This window comes from Pollachius pollachius, assembly GCF_949987615.1.
Source record: "Pollachius pollachius genome assembly, chromosome: 3".
Taxonomy (NCBI): Eukaryota; Metazoa; Chordata; class Actinopteri; order Gadiformes; family Gadidae; genus Pollachius; species Pollachius pollachius.
This window is the reverse complement of record NC_136936.1, coordinates 18,497,347-18,518,623: the sequence shown is the minus strand read 5'-3', so window position 1 is coordinate 18,518,623 and position 21,277 is coordinate 18,497,347. Positions and strand designations below refer to the sequence as shown.

Here is a 21,277-nt window from a genome sequence, read left to right as displayed (position 1 = left end):
CTCTCTCTGTCTCCCTCTCTTTCTCTCGTGCAATCGCTCTGTATCGCTCTCTCGCTGTCTTTCTCTCTCTCTCTCTCTCTTTCTCTCTCGCACCCCTAATGCATCAAACGTTTTCCTTCTTCTCCCACGCCCGCCCGTGCTGTTTGTCTTTCAATTAGTCAGGCCTCAGACAGGCCTGACGTCAGTCTGCTGTAGGAAATGGTGCCGAGCTCAGACCCATTCATTAAGTCATAAGCAGCGCGAGATAGAGCAAGAGAACAAAAACACAAGAGTTGATTAAAATGAATAGACTGGGGTGATCAAAAGTAAAGCGCGCGGTGGAACATCAGAAGTACCAACGATAACACTTCCACCAAGCCGGCGTTTGGTTTACAGCCCAGCGAAGCTGCTGTTGTCGCTTTACTTTTAGTTTTGTTTATGGAACATTAAAATACAGGACATGGGATGAATACCCTTTTCCTCTTAATCTGTCTGACTGCACTTGGGTTCCTAACCTCACACACACACACACACACACACACACACACACACACACACACACACACACACACACACACACACACACACACACACACACACACGAACACACACGTACATCCTGCTGTCATTTTCTACACATTATCTTGGGTGCATGTCTATCACTTCTCTCATGGGTCCTCTGTAATGAGGAGAAAGTGCCCCAGAGTCTTCTCTGTCCCATCTACTGCTGTTTATTCCCTTGTCATATTTCACACATGGGTTCAACAAGAAGCCCAGAAAATCGTTGTATTTATCCCTACATATCGTAACGGACTGAATATTATCTTTATCTCATCTTTTTTTTTTTACTTCATTCTAGAGAGAGAAAGAATGTGTGTTAGAGCAGTATATGAGAATTAAACTTGTCAGGGGTTTTGGGCATCCAAGACTCTCCAGAACAGCACATGAGCTCTGCCAACTCGGACACTGATAAGCATGTTATAGATTTTCTTTTAAACTTCTCTAAAGTCCACTGCTCCCGGCAAGCTGAATGTGTGTGATCTTCCAACATGTGCGCACCAAGGCTAAAAGATATGCAGTGCAGTTGTGGACTGTGTGAACTTGTTGTTGCTTAAGCCTGGATGCATTAACCAAAAAAGGTATAATTCAAACATTGTTGGAAGAAAAAATACAACTTTTCTAAACAAGGTGCCAGCAGAATCCAACCTTTCAAGATTTCAGGCGGGTTGAAACTACTTTTGCGCATTCTCTTCCCAGAGCAGACATGTCATGTTTTAACTCACTTCCCTTGTCCAGTTTATTTGACTTTTAATATCCACCAATCACTTTATTTGCATACTTGTATACACTTATTTGTGTATGTTTTATTTATTAAAATGGCAACAGTAACTGGCAAAGTGTCAGAAGCTGAAATAATGATCCCTGGCCTGGATGACGAGCCGACGTGACAGAGGATAAATGAGAGTCAGAGAAGTGGAGGAAAGCAGGAGGGGGAAAACCAGATTGAAGGAGAGATAAAGAGCATTGTGAGAAATGACAGTCCCCAAGAAGAATGGACAAGCAAGGATGAAAGATAGCAGAGAGAGAGAGAGAGAGAGAGAGAGAGAGAGAGAGAGAGAGAGAGAGAGAGAGAGGTACTCTGGCAGGGCTAAAATACTGGCAGTGTTCAAAATGTGTGTGCACAGTATACTTGCATATGTGATTGTTTGATTGTGCATGTTTGTGTGCGTGCATTCATATGTGTGTATGTGAACGTGTGTGTGTGTTTGTGTGTGTGTGCGCACGCACACCGCATCAAGGGGCATGCATGTCTTTGTGTGACAGAAAGGGAGGGAGATAGAGAGAGAGCGAGAGAGAGAGTGTGAGAGAGAGGGAAGGAGAGAGAGAGAGTGTGAGAGTGAGAGAGAGAAAGATGAGAGAGAGGTTTAGTAGCTGCTTGGGCAAACACAGTGTCCTGATGTGGTGGCGCATACTGTTCCTCCAGCAAGTTGTTTCAGGATCCTTCAACTTTGTGGTAGGACCTGCTGGCCGGCTGTGTGTTGTTGGAGCCGCGGCCGTAGGGGCAGCCCAGCACATCTGACGGCTACCTGCCTTCCCCACCGCTCTCATCTCAGGTAACCGATCAGGCGCCTTTCTCTTTGCGTGTATGTGTGTGTTTTTGGACGAAGGGAAATCATGCGATAGTGCTTAATTTTTTTTTGGTGTCATTCAGTAGTTGAGTCTTGTGTTGCTGGATCTTCAAGGCAACCATAGGCGTGCCTCGTCGTTACAGACATTAGGGATACTCGCTTCCTGCGTTTAGATGTGTTTATCTCAGTTTCCCCTTTTTGTTTTACTTTCCATTGTTATCTCAGCAGTAAGTCTGGGAATATCTTTATATACTTGGTCTCCTTGTCTAAGCTTTTTATAGTAGCCGATATCAGAACGACCGTGAGCATTACCAGACACAACAATATTACCAATATTAGATTTACCACTTCAGTCCAACTTTTAATTTTTTTTCATCCATAGGGGTTTTCTTGTTAAATAACACTATCTTAATTTAGGTGTGTGTATATTCCTGTGTTTGTATTTCTGTGTGTTTTCAAGTGTTACTATGAGTAACCACAGTTGAGCATGCGTCACGTACGATAGTATTTCCCCGCTGCATCAATGTGTTTGTCTTCCATCGTCTGTTGTGACAGATCTGTAGCATGTGTACAGGGATCATTTTTCTCTCCCCGCTGCTTCATTATCTTGTTTCCGTGATATCCGTGAGATATCTTCACCACTTTCCCGCAATAAAAAAGTCACGTCTTTAAAATAAGGTAAAAGAGGACATTTGGTTGTAGCCAGGTGGAGTTCACTTTTTAGGAAGCAGTTTAAATTACATTATACATTATGCAAGAAAAAAACTTCTATCCAAAGGCATCCATCTCAAATAAGAAGAACACGAGGACAGCCGACATTTAAAAGAGAGATACATTGTAATTGCCTCGCAGTCGGAAGGAGAATTAGCCATTAGGTTAATGTTGTGTAAGTGAAGGCTGTGTGGCACTGGTTTGTTTCTGCTGGATGGGCCGTGCTGAGAACGGCCTCGTAGGACAGGGCGATTTTGTGTGATGGATGTGTGCTCTGTGTAACCGCGGCAATGTCAGGCACAAGTTCTGGACAATCATTTTTAATTAGGACCCTCCCTACACTCTGGCATTATATTACTCATATGAACCACACATACTTAAACAAGGTAGACCACCGTCAGATCCTTTTGTTATTTCTTTTTGGCGAGCATTTGGACGTTTTCTTTAGAATAATCAGTGGGATTAATTTTTTAAGGATTGGAGAACAATGAATAATAATTGCTTACATTGGTAACATTACAAATGTGTCATATAACCGATGTGTTACGTGATACACATGTGTCTGGCTTTTCTGTTGAAGTACTTTGAAGCTGGGTGCTCACACTGATTTTGTCCATTTATCAGAATAGATATATAAGGGTTTTATACACTTTAACATGTATTTTAGTAACTGTGTAATATTGTTTTTAATAATTCCATATTTTAGGATATATTTGTATTATGGTTATGAGACTGAAACATTCAGTACAAACAGCTAGGAGTCATTTAAAAAGCTTAGTCTTTGTATGACAAATTGGTGATTAGAAGTGAATGGAAGTGATTCCACTCCTATGTCTTGGTATGGAGAAGAGAATAGTTTATAATCAATTTAAGTAAAATTTAACAAACTAAGAACAACGTTAAATGATGAACAATTTTTTGTTTTCCAGTTTCAATAATACTTATCATTCTAATATTTTTTTGAATATGCATTTACAATATTACATATTTTATATTCAATACCGTCTCCTTTCAGGATGCAATATATGATAATATATATATATTATATAATATGTATGCCATTTAGTGGTTATGCCTCTTACAGCACTGTTAGAGCATACATTTCAGAATATAGGAGCTACAGGAATCGAACTCTTACCCTGGCAGTTTAAACGCCAATCAAGCCGACATGCTGAGCAAGCTAGCCTCAAACGGGAGGGCAAATTGCCCTCATATATGTCACAAGCAAATACCTAACCTAGTGCTAATATATCACCATGCTGTCAACTCTTGTATCCTGGCTTTTCATGGCCTTTGTAAAAAAAAGTACATGTAAGCTTGAACAAATATTTAGAGTGGACCGAAAGAAGTAAAGCCTGGGGTGTGATCTTATATGTGATCCTGACCACTGTGTTTTATTGCTCTGCCCCTTTACGTCTCAGTTGTTCCTCGTGTTTTTGAGGGGAGCAGGTTGTGGAGAGCCTCCAAGAGCCTCTATCCTACTAGCGTTTCTGCTGGTCAACGTGCGCCGCAAGGCTGCTCTGGACTGTCTCGTGTGGACAAGGTTCTGTCATCTGACCGTCTCCACGCCGTCACGCATTCAACCGCCTAGCGTCTCTGTTACACCCTCTGTAGCGTTGCTTCTAGCCCAGTGCAGAGCCTGAGATCGGCCACCTTCCAGAGCTCTCCTCCTCCCTTCCATTCTCTCTCTGATCCCCTGATGGGCACCAAAGCAGACGGCCTCAGCACATACCCTTCTCCTTCACTGCTGAACACCTCCCAGTGCCCTTAACCACCAGATTAACCCCACCCCCACCTGCCACCTACACCTAGAACATCCTTATGGAGACTAAAGTGACCAAGATGATGATGTCGCCCATGAAGATGAACAGAGGGAGCGAGAAGGACGAGGAAGAGAACGACAAGAGGGCGGAGAAGGAGGAGGACAAGAAGAAGGAGGAGGTGGGCGAGGAGGAGGGGAGCCAGCAGGAGAAAGGGCGGCTGATGCTGGCCGACGGCCTGGCGGAGAAAGGACCCAAGCCTCTGAGCTTCGTGGCCGGCCAGCGGGTGTCCAACGGCCTCCCCTCCACCGCCCCCCAGAGCCCCACTGAGACCACTGGGACCCCCGGGGCAGGCTCCCAGGACACGGCCTCTGGCTCCGGCGGTGGGGGCGCCGGTCCCGCCGGGGGTCTCAGGACTCTGGTGGTGCAACAGATGAGCCTGGAGAGACCCCGGGAGACATGGAGCAAGAAGATGGACTTCCTGCTGTCGGTGATCGGCTACGCTGTGGACCTGGGCAACGTGTGGCGCTTCCCCTACATCTGTTACCAGAACGGAGGAGGTGAGTGGCTGGGAGAACCGCCTTTAGATGGATGGGATTAACGGAGCACATACACACGTTATCAGTGGGAGCAGGTGTGCTGCGGGCTGGGCTTTCAGAATCAACCAAACTGGTGTTTTTTAAAAAAAAACTTTTCTTATTCTTGAGTGAGTTTAAAACAATGAACATTTCCTGCGGCCCACCAAAGAAAGGTCAAGGATTTTACCGTTCATGGACAAAACCAATGCATCCGTATGATCATGAAACATCCATGTTGCGTTCCCTTCTTCTGTCTGCACCCTGCTGCTGCTGCACTGTTCTCACCTGTCGGCACACAGGCCCCCCCCCCCCCCCCCCGTTTCACTTTTATTGAATTTGCAATAATAAAATCTTTGCAATTTCCTGTGTTGCGGGCGTGTGAGTGTGCCTCGGGAGGCGAGGCAGAGATGGGGACCGGGGGACACTTGATAGAGGCAACAGTATTAATTGTGGGTTTTATGAGAACGCCTTCAGTCTTTTTCTCCTTGCTTAATAACCTGTCTCCCAGGCAGCTGCTCAATCAAGCCTTATCTCTGCTTTCATGTCACAAAGAGGCACGCAGACGAGAGCGCCGGGCATGCTCGCCTGCGAGGGGGGCTGCGTACACAAACATACTCGTCTTCGCACGCACGTGTTCACACACACGTACTCACAGACAATTATTCAAACACACACGTATTCACACACACTTATTCACGCACACTTATTCACAAGCACGTTTTCACACACGTTTTCACGCAAGTGTTCACACGCACGTTCACACTAATATGTGCACGTGCGCAGGCAAGCGCACATACACACATGTTTACAATCACGTACACACTGCATTCTTTCTTACACGCTCCTGAACCTCAACGCAAAATGCACATTGATGACAATGAAGAATCGAGGAGGATAACATGACAAAGAATAGTAGGGTAAAAATATAAAACGATGGTCTACGTCTAAAGTTAATCTTTCATTTAATATAAATATTTTCTTCTTTTGTGTAAAATGCAATGCCAAAATATGGTTTGCCAAAGTCGGTAGTTCCACCATTTACACAGCCCTTAAGAGTGCAAAGCTGCACAGAGTAATACATCATAAAGAAATAATACAATGTTGGCGCGAAAGTCAACCGCGAAAATAAGTAACTCACCCACAAAGGCACTGTGTACCTTTTCACACTCATAGCTAGACATGTGTCGGCACTCTATAGTTAATCTACTTTACAGAGAGCTCAAATTTACAACTGCACCACTTGTTGATGTGTCCACAGAGAGTGCAGATGGAAGGTGAATTACTCTTGTGTTTCTCTGTTTGATTGAGTGTGATAGACTTTGCACTTCTCTTTTTTCCACATCCTCAACACACTGTACACTATTGCACTCTTCTCCCATCAACACCTCCCCCTCTTTATCACAGCTTGACTTATCATCATTTTCTCCCCACCCCTTTCCCCACCTCTCCCAGGTGCCTTCCTTCTGCCCTACATGCTGATGGCAGTGTTCGGGGGGGTGCCCCTCTTCTACATGGAGCTGGCCCTGGGTCAGTTCCACCGCAGCGGCTGCATCTCCATCTGGAAGCACATCTGCCCCATTTTCAAAGGTGAGGAGGGGAGGGCAGAGGCAGGGCCGGTTCTAGACCAAATTTCATGGGGGGGCCAGACTGGGGCCAGTTGTTTTGTTGGAGGGGCACATTAAACCCGGGACGCAGAATATTTAGTTTAGTACTAAGTAACGGCATTCAAAAACACAAAATACAATAATTGGCTATTTCCCGTTACAGCATTTATTTGTAGCATAGTATTAAGTGTTTCCTTCAGTTAGAGCAATTGTCAATATTATACAGCAATAAAGTCAGTATGATATATTATAAATCCTATAAGTTCCACCTTGTGCGTCAGTGCCACACCATCGCGAGCATTTGACCCCCCGTCCGGACGGAGGTAAAAAAAAATGAAAATAAGTTTGGAGGGGCGGCCGCTGGGGGGTACGAGCTCAGTTTGATGGGGGCACTGGCCCCTGCTGGCCCCCCCCTAGAACCACCCTTGGGCAGAGGGGAAGGAAGAGGAGGGAAGGGGAGAGGAGAGGGAAAGGGAGAGGAGAGAGAAAGGGAAAGGGAGAGGAGAGGGAAAGGGAAAGGGAGAGGAGAGGGAAGGAGAGATTAGAGGGAAGGGGAAAGGAGGGAGGGGAGGAAAGGGGAGAGGGAGTGGTTGTAGGAGTAGAGAAGGAGGGGAGAATAAAGGAGAAGATTGAAGAGATGGGAGGAGAGGAAGAGAGGGAGGGGAGAGAAGTGGAGGAGAAGAGAAAACAGGAGGGGAGGAGTGAGGAGAGGAAATTAAAAGTATTAAAAAAAAATGATAATGCCAAAATTGAGTCGAGGCAGAGTGAAGGTAAAGATATTCCTGGCAAATTAAGATAGAGATCCTTTTCCAGGATGATCGATAGATACCATAGTTTAATATTTAAAATAACAAATTCACAGGAGATGTGATGATCATGATGGACTGACAGGAAGCAGAGGACTGGAGAGGATGAGGAGGAGTCTGAGGGACAGCTATTTTAACCTCTCTGACCTCGACCACCGATGGCTTCTTAGAGATCCTCCCCAATCTTCTGCTAGGAGCAGTTGGATGACGGCACTCTCTGTTATGGAAATTGTCACATTTCCTTGCCAAATGCCAGCTGCTCAGAAATTTGATCGGATGTAAAAAATATGTTGTTTGGAAATGTCACCTATTTGCCCAAATGGGAACTTGAATTAGCTTTGAACATCCACCACAGATCTCTCTTGAGGGCAAGTGAGAGACGAGAGTGATTGAGTGATGTCAAACACTTCCTATCCAGCACCTTCTTTGAATCACACAGATTATGCTGAAGAGTGTACTGCGTAGAACGTACTGTTCTAGTTCTTTCATCTGGCTGGCTGGTAGCAGTAGCTCTGTCAGACAAGCCATGCGGCTTCACAAGTTCCTTTTACTATTTACTAAATAAGTATTTACTAAATCGTGATAGGAAGAACTGTTCGGCCAATCACGATCACGTGTTTAGGGCGTATATCGGTCGGTAACGAATGGTGGCGGATCAATCAGTTCATCACTGTTTTTAGTCTTTAACAAACACTATATCAAAAGCGACTCCCAGTCAATTCAGATGAAGGAGCAGGCAGCGGTAAGACATATTGCTCACACATGGGGGAATCAAACCCAGTACCCTAAACCCATATCCCATATCCTCCTTCTAACCCCAGGGATCGGCTTCGCCATCTGCATCATAGCGCTCTACATCGCCTTCTACTACAACACCATCATGGCATGGTCCCTGTACTACCTGCTCTCCTGCTTCCGGCCCACCCTGCCGTGGGCCTCCTGTTCCAACAGCTGGAACACGGCCAACTGCAAAGTCTACACCTACACGGACCGCAACGTCAGCTGGTCCAACTCCTCCACCTCCCCCGCCGAGGAGTTCTATACGTAAGTGCATGCAAGTCCGACGTGGGAGCGGCAGGGGAGGGATGAGGGTCTGACTAGGCTTCTTTCCACCGGCGGTCAAATCGGTCGGGTCTGTAGACCTTCTAGACTCTTTGGCAACCTCACCAACTTCTTTGTTCTAAGTTCGACTTTTGATTTCCCCAAGCAGGTCAATTTTTTCTAGATTGGATTGAGTTTTGAATAGTTTCTAAAGATTCAAGGTTTCTCTTCAAGAAAGGGAGAACAATGGAGGCATAAAAATCCCTTTTGGAATTACTCTTGAAGCATGACTGACAGAAAATGACTAACATAAGAAGGAGGCGGGTCCGGAGGATTCAAAGCTTTATATCAGAACCTTTACAGGATGGCTGTAGGCTAATCTTTTCATGCTATATCTCGGGAAGTCTGTCCGGCTCCCTTTATGACTTATGTCTCTGCCTTATCAGGGCTCACTCGACACTGCCTATTTTCATGCTACCCAGTGATTTAAACTTAACCTTGGGGTGATATAGGTATTGAAATAACACATTCCTCAAACCCTGTCTGGCGCCATACTTCCTGCTTTTTTACATAAATCATGTCTTTCTTTATGGTTCAGATTATGTGTGCTGTGGCCAATATGACCTCAAATCAAAATAAGTGTCTTGTTTTTCCAAGCTTTGTCGCCACTCTGACCCTGGATAATGGCTTATGAACAATGCATTAGATAAATGTGTGTGGGCCTGTGTCTGCGTTTGTCCGTTTTTACAATGTATGTGTCCCTCCACCAACACCACCTCCTCCACCACTACCTCCACCATCACTACCTCCTCCTCCTCCACCACTACCTCCTCCACCATCACTACCTCCACCATCACTACCTCCTCCACCATCACTACCTCCTCCACCACCACCTCCTCCTCCACCACCACCACCTCCACCATCACTACCACCTCCTCCACCACCACTATGTCCCCCCATACATCCCTACTAACTCCACAACTACCGCTATCTCCATCACTACCACCTCCTCCACCACCACTATGTCCCCCATACATCCCTACTAACTCCACAACTACCGCTATCTCCATCACCACTACCTCCACCACCACCTCAACTATCTTCAACCCCTACACCATCACTATCCCCACCCTCTACACCATCACTATCCCCACCCTCTACACCATCACTATCCCCACCCTCTACACCATCACTATCCCCACCCTCTACACCATCACTATCCCCACCCTCTACACCATCACTATCCCCACCCTCTACACCATCACTATCTCCACCCTCTACACCATCACTATCCCCACCCTCTACACCATCACTATCTCCACCCTCTACACCATCACTATCCCCACCCTCTACACCATCACTATCCCCACCCTCTACACCATCACTATCTCCACCCTCTACACCATCACTATCCCCACCCTCTACACCACCACTATCTCCATCCCCTTCACCACGACTATCTCCACCAACACCACCACTACCACCTCCGCTATCTTCAACCCCTACACCATCACTATCCCCACCCTACACCACGACTATCTCCACCACCACCATCCTCTCCACCACCGCTTCCTCCACGTCCCACCGCTATCTCCCCCCCCTTACACCTCTACCACCCATCCGTCTCCCCCGCCAGGCGTCAGGTGCTGCAGGTCCACCTGTCCCCCGGCCTCCACCAGCTGGGCTCCGTCAGCTGGCAGCTGGCCCTCTGCCTACTCTTCATCTTCACCATTGTCTACTTCAGCATCTGGAAGGGAGTCAAGACCTCGGGCAAGGTAGCGTGGGGGCAGAGAAACACCGGCAGGCGGCGTCGGGTGGGGTTGGGCGGCGGGGGAAGGGACTGTTTCATTTTCCTGTTGGTTTAACCCCAGTTGCACTTACAATGGCAACGGAGCAGACGTGAGCTGAGATACTTTGAGGAGCTGAGCATATGCTTTTGGATTTGCTTGAAGTGAAGTTCCATTGTATCTTAAACCATTGTATCTCTGGGGCAACGAGTTGCCCCAGAGATACAATGCTCCATATCTTAATTTCTGCTCCATATCTTCTTTCTTCATTGCATGTGATGTAAATCAACCCTTTCCTCTCTCTGGTTTGGCTAGTATACAGCCCCATCCAAACCTCTTCAGTGATGCTTCTGGTCCCACAGGTGTTGCTTCCTTCCTGGGCTGGGAGACCCTGTGTCTCTATGGGTGTCCCTGAACCTGGTCCACCTCTTCCTGTGTGTGTGTCAGGTGGTGTGGGTGACGGCCACCTTCCCCTACCTGGTCCTCCTGGTGCTGCTCGTCCGTGGGTGCACCTTGCCAGGGGCCTGGAGGGGCGTGGTCTTCTATCTGCAGCCTGATTGGCAGAAACTGCTCAGCACTACAGTGAGTCAGAAATGACATATTTACCACTCTTATTATTTAGTATTTCCCTTATTTTTCCGCTTATTGATGATTTAGCCAAATTCCGTGTCAATAAATAACTTTACTTTACCAAAAATATCTGGTTTTATGTTGCCTCACCTTCCCCTAGCAAGGGACGTAGCACTGCTCTCTCTGGGTACATCCTAATGTCTCCCCATGTCTGACTCCTCTCTCTGGGTTCATCGTAACGTCTCCCCATGTCTGACTCCTCTCTCTTGGCTAATCCTAAAATCTCCCCATGTCTGACTCCTCTCTCTTGGCTAATCCTAAAATCTCTGCATGTCTGACTCCTCTCTCTGGGTTTGTCCAACTCCAAGGTGTGGGTTGATGCAGCTGCCCAGATCTTCTTCTCCCTGGGTCCTGGTTTCGGCGTGCTCCTGGCCTTCGCCAGCTACAACCCATTCCACAATAACTGCTACAAGTGAGTCCGCAACAGACCATCTTTCCTTAGATTCTTACGTTCCACCTATTTGTCACAAACACACTTTAATGCAAGGCTCTCAAAACATACACAATACCTTCATGTTCTTCATCTTCCAAAAACTCTCAACCTTTACACAACCTTTATTCCCATCACAATCTGACCCCAACGCGGCCTTATCCTTAAATCTGGCTTTCAAAGCAGAAGGGCCATTTCTAAATTAATTCATAATAGTATGCCTGTGAATGGATGACAGGGGAAGGCTTGTTTCTGGTCTTTTCATAAAATGTATTTATCGGCTCTCTCCCTCCTTCTCGCTTATACCCCCATGCAGGGATGCATTGCTGACCAGCTCTGTGAACTGCCTCACCAGTTTCCTGTCTGGGTTTGTCATCTTCACTGTGCTGGGATACATGGCCGAGATGAGACAGCAGGACGTGAGCGCAGTGGCCAAGGATGCGGGTAGGACAAACACACCAACAAAAATGTATATCTCATTATAGACTAAACATAGCTAGTGTTAGTGGAAAATCCAACCTCAAACCGTCGGTTTGGAGTTCTAGCTCTGATCTGCAGAGTGGCCTTTCAGCAAAGGCTAAGGGTTGTCTAAATTTGAAACAGAAAAACAACATCTCTCTCTCTCTCTCTCTGTGTGTCTCTCTCTCTCTCACACTCTCTCTCCCCCCCTCTCTCTCTATCTCTCTCTATCTCCCTCTCCCTTGTCTCCAGGTCCCAGTCTGCTATTCATCATCTACGCCGAGGCTATAGCCAACATGCCCGCCTCCACCTTCTTCGCTGTCATCTTCTTCCTCATGCTGATCATGCTGGGTCTAGACAGCACGGTTAGCCCGCTTCCTAACTCGGACCCGAGTCACCCATCCCACTGAGATGGCCACCCCTCTCTGTGTACAGTCAAACCCCCGCTGCTCTTTGCCCAATCCTGTCGTGATTTGACCTTTTTCTGATCGTGTTATGGAACACAGTTCCTTCCCAGCGCTTACGTTGGCCTTGTTAGAACCGAGCTGGAAACAAAGAGGGTGTGTATTTTTGTGTATTTGTGTGTATTTGTGTGCTTTGCTGTAGAAGGCAAACCCTTGCTAGGGGCTGTGCCAGTTCTACAGTGCTCAGAAACAACACAGTGTCAAGTGTTATCTTCTGGTATTGTTCTATGCCGGACAACCGTCAACAAACAAGAGATAGGACTCCACATATTGTTCAGACATGCGATAGAATCTCGTTTCAGTTTTTCTGTGTGTGTGTGTTTGTATGTGTGTGGGAGCCATCTGGAGAGGTTCCGCCTGGCTGTTATCACACTATTGATATTCACTGGAAAACCCTTTTTGCCGCTGAGGATATGAGTTCAATGTCGCGCAATATGAAAGTCGATTTAATGTTGCTTACGGCCAACACCCCTCCCCCACCGGTATTAGCTTTCCCTGTTGTTGCTTTCACGGTTTCCTCTGTCTGGGAAATTAGGAACAGAGGTGTCTCATTTCCTTTCAGGATCATCTTTACTCCGAACACGTACATCGGAATCATGTCAGATGTCAATGAGACAATCTTTAAAAACTGTTCCCCTACCTCTCTCATTTTCCCCCAACATCTCTCCATCTCTTTTTCCATTTGATGTTTCTCCTGGACCACACTGACCTTCCGTTTACATCTCCTCTTGATGTTCTGCTACCTGGACTGCGGTATCCAGTTTGCCGGTTTAGAGGGAGTGATCACAGCCATGATAGATGAGTTCCCCCAGCTGCTGGCCAAGAGACGGGAGCTGTTTGTCTTCGGCCTGGTGTGTGTGTGCTACCTGGGAGCTCTCTCCACCCTCACCTATGTAAGTAGTGAGTTAGTAAGTGTGTCATGTAGACCATGTTTACTGTGAGTGACATGCTTTTAACAGTTAAGAACACTAAATGAAATGCATTGATACAATATACAAACCATCCTTATTTTACAGATTATAATCTGTAAAATCATTTGATAAATTGGGATACTAAAACGCTGGGGTTCAGTTTGCTGATGAGCAGCCTCAGAGTTGACCAGGCTGTCGTGGTCATCATGTCATCAGTAGGTCTCTTAGTTCTTCTGACCAGGACATACTAGTTGACTCTTGCGCTTGACTAAACACACATTGGGGAACGCTTTACCTATATATTATATCGTCTGCGGCCTCTATTGTATCCTTTTAAGAGCAGCTGAAGAATTGATTATAAACTGGCCTTTGTTTGGCCTTGTGCTAACTTGTATTTTGAAGGTCGGTTTGGTCGTTTTTGAAGGTGTTTCATTCCACTGTGTTATGATCTTATTTTTGAAAATGGACTTACTTACCATGGAATTATGCGCAATAAATCGATCCATTTCAAACTACAAACTTGGTAATGTGCACATATGATCAAAAAAAGTTAAATAAAAAATTAAAACTCTGGCTTTTGGTGCACCATACCAAACAACAATTCTTAAACAAACTTTTCAACCAAAAAAGAGACTTTTCTAATTGGTGCTTGATTCTTTATCCCGGGTGGCATCCAAAGTGATGGTAGTTTATGGTGGCATACAAACATGTTTAAGAGGGTGGAGGAAAATACGGCAATCTACATGTCCTGACTAAACCCTCCTCTCTCCTCCAATGGGGCCCCTTTAGGGTGGAGCCTACGTGGTGAAGCTGTTTGAGGAGTACGCCACTGGCCCCGCCGTCATCACCGTAGTCCTCTTAGAAGTCATCGCCGTCTCCTGGTTCTACGGTAGGTACCTGCCAGGAGGGTTCTCTATCACCTGGTGATGATGATGATGATGATCAGGAGGGGGGTTATAATGATGAGGATGAGGATGATGACAAAACCAAACATGATGATCATGATGGTGGAGGAGGTTGATGATCATAATGACTATGAAAAGGATTTTTGTGAAAAAAACAATTATGACGATGATGTTGATGATGATGATGATGATGATGATGATGGTGGTGTGGGTGAATTAATATCACCTCTAACTAGAATGAACTCTTGATGAATCCACTGAAGTTCATGGGTGAAAGCGACTGTGTAGATTACAATGACAGGTATGAATGAAGATGAAAATGGCAGAATACTGACTAGGAAAGGCAGGCAGGAATAGGGTGTGAAATGGGGACGAGTGGAGGAGGTCCCTGAGAGCGGGGGCTACAGATACATCACTTCTGTGCTGCTTTACTTATTATCACAGCCACAGAGCTCCATCCCTCCTCATGTTTCACAGCACGCGACGAAGAGGTGTGTGTACATAGTAGTGAGGAAGTCTGTGTGTGTGTGTGTGTGTGTGTGTGTGCGTGCGTGCGTGCGTGCGTGCGTGCGTGCGTGCGTGCGTGCGTGCGTGCGTGCGTGCGTGCGTGCGTGCGTGCGTGCGTGCGTGCGTGCGTGCATGCGTGTGTGTGTTTGTGTTCCAGGTACCGACCGTTTCTGTAGGGATGTCCAGCTCATGCTAGGGATCTACCCTGGTTGGTTCTGGAGAGTTTGCTGGGTGGCCATCTGTCCCTGCTTTCTACTGGTGAGATAAAGTACCCGCAAAATGATGGTCCGAATGGTCCACAGCTGGTTACCTATAGTTGAATACTTCAATACCACCACATATACGAAATCCGACTTCCATTAGATGGGGTCTTTAAACGCCACAGAACTGATTTCAGGGTGTGCTGTCTGTGTACATTTTCCCACCATTTCTCCCAATCCAATAATTATTGACTGCAATTTCCTCAGACTCTCAACCTTGCAAGATAGTCTGACAACCGAGCCATTGTTTGTGAGTGTAAAACATCTCTTGTGTGTTCGTCCTCTCCCACCTTCCAGTTCATCATCATTAGTTTCCTGGCCTTCCCGCCCGAGGTGCGGTTGTTTGACTACCAGTACCCGGCGTGGACCAACGTGCTGGGCTACTGCATCGGAGTCTCCTCCTTCATCTGCGTCCCCACCTACATGGTGTACTACTTGTTGAGGGCCAAGGGCTCCTTCAAACAGGTACAGCCTCACATCTCTTTTCTCTCCGTTCTACCCTCCCACCGTTCCATTCCCCTTCTTGCTTCTTCTCTTCTAGCCTCTGCTTTGTTTCATCTTTCCTTTTCTTATTCCTGTTCTCCGTTAGAAGTCGACTGCTGTTTTCTAAATGGCTTATCTTAAACCTAAACTCCTCTTCAAAGGTCCAACCTCAAGAAATCCCGCATTACATAGTCTCTACCTCACCCCACACTCTCTCCAAGGCCACCTCCAAGGGGTTAACCAGGCACCCTACTTCAGCTTGTTTTTAACTGATATGGCACACAGCCTCTTGATATAGAGGACTTGCATCCCCCCCCTAGCAGCCTCTTGCTGTAAACAGGTGAGAAGAGGATCAAAGCAGCGTGGAGGAAGTGCAGACCAGAGATTAGCAGAGCAAGGCCCTCAGCCTGGAGTATGTCCACCTATCGCAAGGGCTCACTCACACACACACACACACACACACACACACAAATGTGAACCCACACCTGCATACAAACGTATGCATGCACACTTTCACAAACACGCAAGCACCCACATATTAACACACACACACACACACACACTTTTCATCACATAACTGCATTACATGATGACACAGTTGTTGCACACGTAACGCAATCACCTGTAGAACATAGCTAGTCGAAGAATATTGCCCTCTTACAGTCTACAAACACACACTCACACACACATACAGAGCCTGTCTCCCTTGCACCTGTCTATTCTCCATCGACACATTAAAAACACAATGCCCACTCATGTTACCAGCCGAGGAGAGAAAGGCGTAAAAGGCGCGTGGTAGACCCTGCATCTCCGCCTGGTGTGTTGATCACGCAGTCAACACTAAACACAAAAGCCGCGCCACATGCTGTCATCAAAGACAGTGTTCTGGTGAGTCATTGGCTCTTTATCTCTCTCTCTCTCTCTCTCTCTCTCTCTTTCTCTCTCTCTCTCTCTCTCCTGCTCTCTATGTCTCTCTCTCCCTCTCTCTTTCTCTCTGTCTCTCCCTCTCGCTAGCGTCTATTGAAGAGCATCACTCCGGTGCCCAGCAGCGAAGGACACCGGGACTACATCGTCACCAACGCCGTGTGACACCAGCCTGACCAAGGAAGTCGGCTCTGTAGCCGCCCAGAGTGCCCTCTTGTGGAAATCCAGTGCCACTACAGCACAAAGGAGCCTTAACAGCATCTCTGCCTCTTACAAATATAGCCTATTATATTTTGTTCTGTTTGTATGTCTCACGTCCCAGTGTAGTACAACCAGAGGTAGGGAGGTCGCCTAAAAAACACACTCAAGTGTTGTTTGGTTTGGTTTGTTTTGGTTCAAAGCAAGACCGGTTTTGTCTGGCCCTATTGGCCGTTGCTGCCTTCTATGGTGAGTGTGTGTGTGGAGTGTAGGGCTCTCTCTCTGTATCCAACCCAAGCACCCCTATCACTCTGAATCCTCTTTTATGTATACATGTGTTGTTCATCACAGGATCACCATCATTTTCAAGGTATCTGATGGAATATATTAATGCATTTTTAAGATATATTGAGTAAAATACAAACGATGCACATTTATACTAAATACAATGTCACTTTTTGATTGTAGTCTTCGCCATGGACTTTTATTTTCCTAAGCAATGCATACCATTACAAACTATAACTTTATCAGTTTTTAGGCAAGACATTCATAGCATAAGCTTACCGCCATCGGTCGAACTGTAATGTTTATATTTGAAGTCAAGCATCGAATATGTAGCAAGATTCAGGTATCCTTTTACATCTGTTACTAAAGCCAAATACATGATGTGTTTTAATGCTGTTATTTATAAATACAGTTGCCTCAGTAATGTAGCTATTATTATTATGTTGTTGCTATGTACCAGTACACCTGCCAGGTGTGTAGACAAGCAAGATATAATTTACAAAGGTTTGCCGACACTGTGAACTTGCTCGTTTTATCAATCATGCGTATGTGTGTGTCTGTGTGTCTGTGTGTGTGTCTGTCCATGTTTGCACCATTGACATTAAAGTTGTGGTGTTCTCTCACTATAAGTCAGTTTGCTTGACTGTGTGTGTGTGTGTGTGTGTGTGTGTGTGTGTTTGATATAAAGAAACAGGATTGACTGTTATAGTTTCCAATAGTAAACACAGGACTCATAGATGAGACCATGTGTGCGATATTCTATTGTTGCAATATAAAGTGTATTTATTTAAGTATCATAACTGCAAATACATACGTAACAAGGCACTGATTGTTTCCTTTTTATTTCATCCACTTAATTGTCATTGTCTCATTCATACTCAATAGATACCAAATATAAATCATTTTAACACCTATCAGTGTCATCCAATCCGTATAACTGCTTATCATTTTCAACCAAATCATGTGGGTTCTTGTGTGCGTGTGTTTGTGTGTGTGTGTTTCTCTTTTGGTCATGCATTAGCAATGTAAAGCGCGCAAAAAATACATTCTACATGCGCTTACATTTTGATGCTCCAATTCAATTCCATTGTGCATTCTTTAGGTCCTACAATATGCTAAACATAGGGCTTTACGGAAACACAGACACACAAGTTCCTTTGCTTGTCCAATACGCAACACTTGAAAGGAGCTGTGTGTATTTTATAAGTGTTCTATAAAACCGTTTTAAAGAAGAATGCATTGTATCAAATACAATCTTTTTTAATTTAGAATTGGAATCATCCCGCCCTCGTGTGTGTGCATGTCTGTGTGTAGGAACAGGAGGATAAAAAAAAGATGGCTGTACTGTACATGTACACATTCATATCTCGTAAGTCTGGTATCGGTGTCGTTAATCTACCTTGTTTCCTTCCTCACTCAATGCCTGAGTGTCAGTCTGTTTGTGTGTGTGTGTATGTGTGTTTGTGAGTTTGTACGCACGCTTCCGTCCATGTGTGCACAGTTGTAATTGGGCAAGGCGTGCAAGTTATAAAGAAAAAACTAAAGCTGTCCAGCTGTTGATGGGTGATGTGTAAGGGACTGAATGCAGTTCAAAGATGTGAGTGTGTATGTGTGCGGGACACGTGTTTGTGTGTGTGTGTGTGTGTGTGTGTGTGTGTGTGTGTTTGTGTGTGTGTGTGGGTGCGGGTGCGTGCATTGCGTCCTCTTGTCTTGTCAACTGCCAAAATATCTAATGATGGAAATGATTCCCTCTGCCTCTCTCTCTCTCTCTCTCTCTCTCTCTCTCTCTCTCTCTCTCTCTCTCTCTCTCTCTCTCTCTCGCTCTCTCTATCTCTCTCTCTCTCTCTGTCTGTGTCTCTCTCTTTCTCTGTCTCTTTCTTTCTCCCTCACGTAAGCTTCTATAAAATCTATGTATGTTGGTGACAGATTGTAATGACCGTAAAGCCTGTATAGAAAAACGATATATGAAATATCAAATGATAAATATATGAAATATCAAATAATAAAAATGTATGAAATATCTAACTTATTCATTGTTGTGTTTTCATTTGAAATTGACATACTCACCATCTGGGGCAATGTACATCATTGGCAAGGTAAGGAAATAATAATCTGATTATAATAAACACATACCTTTGAATACTTGCGTATCCATTATGCAAAACCTTCTGGTGTTACCAATCCAAGCCTAAACAACCTAGTATAAATTCAACTCTACAAGTGAAATACTGCTGCTGGTTCGATCCTCAAGCCAACTGGAACAGCAACAGGGGGTTGGTGGGATTTCCGTCGGGCCACGGCTAAAGGTTTTTGGTGCTCTTGACCGTGACAGCACAGACTGTATTTTTTTGTACATGTATGATGGACTTCAATTGACAGTTCAGAGTATGTTATCTATGATAAGGGCTGTGTAAACTGGAGTGATACTCCCTCTACCGACTCCATCATCCCCCTGGGAGCCAGGGAAACCCTTGTGTGATGGGTGGAATGGCCTGTCTTATCTGAACCCAATTGGTGGATTTGTTATTGTACTACTGTGGTAGCTAGTCACGTCTTGTCCACAACAAACACATGTTTGGAAACCTGTCAATGCTGCTCATGTACTAGTGCACATAATCACACCTTTATAGTGCCTATCCAACCAGACACCCGAAGTGACTGGAAGAAAAAAGACTGCTTATATAAATTGTTCAGGTTGTGACAGGAGTGTCGTCCAGGCCTCAGTCCCAATGCCTGAAGAACACTTAGAACACTTTACCTGGGGAGACAATATTTTCGTTGAATGCTCTTTTCAGCCTTTTGCCACCACCACACGCCATAATGGAGACATGGTTTAGAAAATGGATGGAGCGATGGTTCATGTTGGCATTACAAAATTGGAAAGTGCACAACCCACCAAAAAAACACCTTTAATTGTACGTACCTCTCTACCTTACCCATGTACTATTTGAATGATTGAAAACGTTCTAAAGATACATCAGGCAATGGTCATTGGAGGAAACTGTTGGTTGTGGCCTTAGAAAGGTCACTTACTGTAACACCTGCTTGGTGTTCATGTCACTTCAATACAGCTTTCCGATATGCACTTTCATCTTTACAAAAAGAGCGAGGTAGCTTGGATTATTTATTACACAGAGGTTGAATAGTGAATGTCCTCAAGTAGATTACATTTAAAACGAGAAAAGTAAGAAGCTTAATTCACTCCCTTGAGTTCACAGGCTTTTGAATAGATGTCTTCTAAGTGTGTGTGTGTGTGTGTTTTGTACAGATACAGTCTGACTACAATTTCAGCCAAATGATTAATCATTTGGCAGGGACAAAACCAAAAATACACACAAAGATCTACAATGTCTTTCAGCTGAATAGCAAATATTCCCAGTGTCACCCAACTCCATCTCCGATATAGTTGAAACCATTAATTAATCCAAACCTAAACTACTGCATGTACTAAGTGCATATTAAATCCTAAAAATTACAATATATCATACTCTTATCTAGTTATTTGAACTATGCTGACACACAGACCATTATATAAAATGGAATGGTTGTAAAATATACAAATCCTTTTCTAAAGTACTATTTCAGACAGTCAGCCCTTCTGAGGAATGTGTGTTCACATGGAAGAGCTCATCTGCTCTATTCCCTGTCAGGCAGATCTCTGTGTGTATGTGTGTGTGTGTGTGTGTGTGTGTTTGTGTGTGTGTGTGTGTGTGTGTGTGTGTGTGTGTGTGTGTGTGTGTGTGTGTGTGTGTGTACATGTGATTGGGTGTGTGTGTGTGTGTGTGTACACGTGTGAGTGTGTGTGTTTGTGTGTGTGTGTGTGTGTGTGTGTGTGTGTGTGTGTGTGTGTGTGTGTGTGTGTGTGTGTGTGTGTGTGTGTATGTGTGTTTTATTGTGGCAATTTCCTCCTAGCGGCTGACTCTTGACTGATGGAAACATCCTGTGTTCTTCTGGCAGCCCTATCGCTCCGGATCTATATTAAAACAGTGGCACGCGCCATGCGAATCCCTACGCCTCTGCTTTACCTCTGTCGTCTCAGGCTCTGCTCCCTTTGCCAGCCCGCCTGGCTGGCTCACACCTGACTATCAGGCTTCACATCAGCTCCTCCACCTCATTTACTCTCTTTCTCTCACTTTGCATATATGCTCTCTTTTTTTTCATTTATTCATTTCGAATCACCAAGGCGAGTCTGTGTGTGTGTGTGTGTGTGTGCGTGTGTGTTTGTGTGTGTGTGTGTGTGTGTGTGTGTGTGTGTGTTTGTATATGTATGTATGTTTGTGTGAGGTCTACATGTTTCTGTGCGCGTGTGAGAGTGAGTCTGCGTGTGTGTGTTTGTACAGCATTCTTGACTGTGAGCTTTCAGTTGACAATGCCAACCCTTTCATGTGTTTTTTGTAAATGGTCTGTAGTTACCCAACACTTTTAT

General features: G+C 45.3%; 1 protein-coding gene across 2 annotated transcripts; it reads left to right on the top strand.

The window, feature by feature from the left end:
* The first annotated feature begins 1,905 nt into the window (after positions 1–1,905).
* On the top strand, positions 1,906–18,735 carry slc6a4a (solute carrier family 6 member 4a). 2 transcript variants are annotated; one of them, XM_079731836.1, is made up of 14 exons: positions 1,906–2,093; positions 4,683–5,139; positions 6,610–6,744; positions 8,389–8,611; positions 10,245–10,383; positions 10,843–10,977; positions 11,334–11,437; positions 11,772–11,899; positions 12,167–12,279; positions 13,140–13,271; positions 14,079–14,178; positions 14,859–14,959; positions 15,259–15,426; positions 16,459–18,735. In XM_079731836.1, exons 2-14 carry the CDS (start codon positions 4,683–4,685, stop codon positions 16,531–16,533), a joined length of 2,010 nt encoding a protein of 669 aa, XP_079587962.1. In that variant the 5' UTR covers positions 1,906–2,093; the 3' UTR covers positions 16,534–18,735. The 2 variants fall into 2 exon arrangements, with proteins under 2 accessions (XP_079587962.1, XP_079587961.1); XM_079731835.1 differs by having other exon boundaries at positions 4,241–5,139.
* Positions 18,736–21,277: the final 2,542 nt, after the last annotated feature.

Bases quoted from the DNA above. Each gene is read 5' to 3' on its own strand.
- slc6a4a (XM_079731835.1), top strand. From the start codon at position 4,641: ATGGAGACTAAAGTGACCAAGATGATGATGTCGCCCATGAAGATGAAC. The intron at 10,978-11,333 runs GTGAGTCAGAAA...TCCAACTCCAAG, and splicing joins AGAAACTGCTCAGCACTACA to GTGTGGGTTGATGCAGCTGC. The intron at 13,272-14,078 runs GTAAGTAGTGAG...GGGCCCCTTTAG, and splicing joins CTCTCTCCACCCTCACCTAT to GGTGGAGCCTACGTGGTGAA.